Raw genomic sequence first — 3,022 nt, 5'->3', positions numbered from 1 at the left:
TCTGTCCTCAGTGTCTCTGTCTCAGTGTCTCAGTCTGTCCTCAGTGTCTCTGTCTCAGTGTCTCAGTCCTCAGTGTCTCTGTCTCAGTGTCTCTGTCTCAGTGTCTCTGTCCTCAGTGTCTCTGTCTCAGTGTCTCTGTCCTCAGTGTCTCTGTCTCAGTGTCTCAGTCTGTCCTCAGTGTCTCTGTCTCAGTGTCTCTGTCCTCAGTGTCTCTGTCTCAGTGTCTCTGTCTCAGTGTCTCTGTCCTCAGTGTCTCTGTCTCAGTGTCTCTGTCTCAGTGTCTCTGTCTTCACTCTGTGAATGATAGAAAAGCTTCTTGAAGAGGAAAATGTGTTTCTGGAGGTTTGGGCTGTTTTTTGGCTGCAGAGCATCTGAAACTGGTTAGGGTGATTTTTCATGGCGGAGCCGAGGCTCGGCTCTCGGGGAGCTGGTTATGGTCTGTATATCCTGTCCAGACGCAGTAACACATGCACACAGTCTGAGTGTGTGTGTGTGTGTGTGTGTGTGTGTGTGTGTGTGTAATCGGCGCTTCCAGAAAACACAGGTCCTCCTTCCTCTGAGAGAGAGTGTGTGTGTGTGTGTGTGTGTGTGTGTGTGTGTGTGTGTGTGTGTGTGTGTGTGTATGTATTTACCTTCTGCGTGTGTGTTTTGTGTTTTCTGCTCGGACCATCTGGGCTCCAGCTGAGAGTCAGTCTGTGTGATGCTGTTGTTTTTCAGCCTGTAAACTCTTGTTTTCCTCTGTCAGATCACATCAGCCTCTCAGTGTTCCTCCCTCCCTCCCTCTCCCTCTCTGTGAGACTGAGTTCAGTTCAACAGAGAATATTCCTGTAAGTTCTGTGGACTCAGTTCCCGTCTCAGCTGCTCTTTTTAGAAACCGTTTGATGTGTTTAACAGAAGCTGCACATCATCATCTTCATCTTCATCTCTACACAGAGACTCAGAGGGTTTTATATCTGTTCAACTTCAGTTTCACTTCAACTCCACAAACACGCAGAGTTAGGGGCTGTATGCTAGTTATTGGGGGGGGGGGTCAAGGACCTGAACTGACACAAATTAGATCATTTCCAACAGTGAAAATTATCCTGTTTACTTTAGATTATACATTATTGTATAATTAGATGAGATTATAGTGTTATTCCCCTTTTTGCTGGGGTCCTCAGGAACCACCTCATGGACCCCTGGGGGTCCGTGGACCCCATTTTGAGCACCACTGCTTCAGAGCTTCAGTGTCTGATCACTTGACCGATCAGTAGCCGACGGGATCAATACATCAGCTGGAGAAAGACATTTGAACTTTAAGAGATTAAACATCATTTCTGCTAGCAGCTATAAATGCTAACACCAGCCTGCTAGCCTCCACACATTAACCATGCTAACATGCTAATGCAGTAACATCTATTGATTAGCATTAAACACAGATAAATAATCAGGTGTTTCACACTTTACTATTAATATATAATATATATAATAATATATAATAGTAAGTCTTTAGTCTGATTAATTATAAACATTTAGAAATCCTTTATAAGGAAAGTCTTACTGTGAAGTGGAAGCAAATTCTTCACGATGAAACACGTTGTTCTGGTTCTGTTTTGTCAGACGGAGGTTTAAAATCCTGGTGGAGTCCGTGTGTGTGTGTGTGTGTGTGTGTGTGTGTGTGTGTGTGTGTTTAATGGCAGCAGCACAGAGGGAGGAGGTCTCTGAAGTTTAGGAAGTGGTTGGGTGCAGCACTGAGCGCTGGCGACAGCTCCTGTCTGAGCACCCCTCCTCACTGAGCTGAGGTCAGAGGTCAGAGGTTAATCCTCAGGTTCCTTTCATTGTCTGTTGGAGGGAAGTCCTGAGACACACACACACACACACACACACACAACCACAACCACAGTTTTCTGAGCAGCTCTTTAACATCCCACTTCTTTTGCAGCCGACGCAGTAAAATCCTCTGAGGACGAAGAAGACGATGAGTCATCGTCAGAGGAAAATAAACTCTCCAATGAACTGTCAACAAGCAACGAGAAGCTGCAGCGTGAGCCTCTCTCTCTTCTTCTTCCTCTTCTCTCTCTGTTCCTCTGCTGTTGGTTGTGTTGAGTGATTGTAACCACGCTGGTGTCTCCTCGGCAGCGCTGGCGCCTCAGTGGGTGATGCCGGACAAGATGGAGAAGCAGCTCCACGCCGTCCCCGCCAGCAAGACGGTGAAGTTCCGTTGCCAGGCGACGGGGAACCCGGTCCCGTCGCTGCGCTGGTACAAGAACGGGAAGGAGTTCAGGAAGGACCAGAGGATCGGAGGCTTCAAGGTTCGTGTCCGAGTGTGTTCACGTGCACGACAGAGGCACCGTCAGCTGTTTGAACGTGTCTTCATTGATCCTCCATCTTTCAGATCAGAGATCACATGTGGACCCTCATTATGGAGTCAGTGGTTCCCTCTGATAAAGGGAACTACACCTGTGTGGTGGAGAACGAGTACGGGAGCCTCAAACACACCTACCTGCTGGATGTAGTTGGTAAGAAGTCTCACCTGTGTATTCAGACAGCGTCCACACTGAGACGTCTTCTCCTCCTCCATCTTCACCTGTTCCTCTTCACCTCCTCTCCAGAGCGCTCTCCACACCGGCCGATCCTGCAGGCCGGTCTGCCGGCGAACCAAACCGCCGTCGTCGGCAGCAACGTGGAGTTCGTGTGTCGGGTGTTCAGCGACCCGCAGCCTCACATCCAGTGGCTCAAACACATCACCATCAACGGCAGCAGAGTGGGACCGGACGGACACCGCTACGTCCTCATCCTCAAGGTGGGGTCACCTGGGGCCGGCTGCACCACCATTATTATTATTACTTATTATTTAGAGCTCCATATCTTCTTCTTCTTCTGTGTTTTATTTGAAGTGTTGATCCATCAGAAGATATAAAAACCATCTCAGTGTAGTTTTACATCTCCTCTCTCAGGCTTCTCTCTGCAGCTCTAGTAACAACAGGTCTGTGAGCCAATCAGAAGAGAGGAGGCTCTGAGCCTCTCTTCTGATTGGCTGACT

At 48.3% G+C, this 3,022-nt stretch overlaps 1 protein-coding gene across 2 annotated transcripts in view; it reads left to right on the top strand.

The window, feature by feature from the left end:
- Window positions 1-3,022, top strand: part of fgfr1b (fibroblast growth factor receptor 1b) — a 32,235-nt gene that overhangs the window by 23,039 nt on the left and 6,174 nt on the right. For both annotated transcript variants that reach the window (XM_087177339.1, XM_023419054.2), the window contains 4 exons: window positions 1,922-2,023; window positions 2,119-2,291; window positions 2,375-2,498; window positions 2,592-2,782. In XM_087177339.1, coding sequence (XP_087033465.1) covers window positions 1,922-2,023; window positions 2,119-2,291; window positions 2,375-2,498; window positions 2,592-2,782 — 590 coding nt within the window. The remainder of the gene's footprint in view (window positions 1-1,921; window positions 2,024-2,118; window positions 2,292-2,374; window positions 2,499-2,591; window positions 2,783-3,022) is intronic.

The sequence above is a fragment of the Seriola lalandi genome, unplaced genomic scaffold, assembly GCF_002814215.2.
Source record: "Seriola lalandi dorsalis isolate HSWRI2012SDOR001 ecotype SW California unplaced genomic scaffold, Sedor1 jcf7180002054590, whole genome shotgun sequence".
NCBI classification, from domain to species: Eukaryota; Metazoa; Chordata; class Actinopteri; order Carangiformes; family Carangidae; genus Seriola; species Seriola lalandi.
Note: the sequence above shows the minus strand (reverse complement) of the source record. Positions and strands in the feature narration are given on the sequence as shown.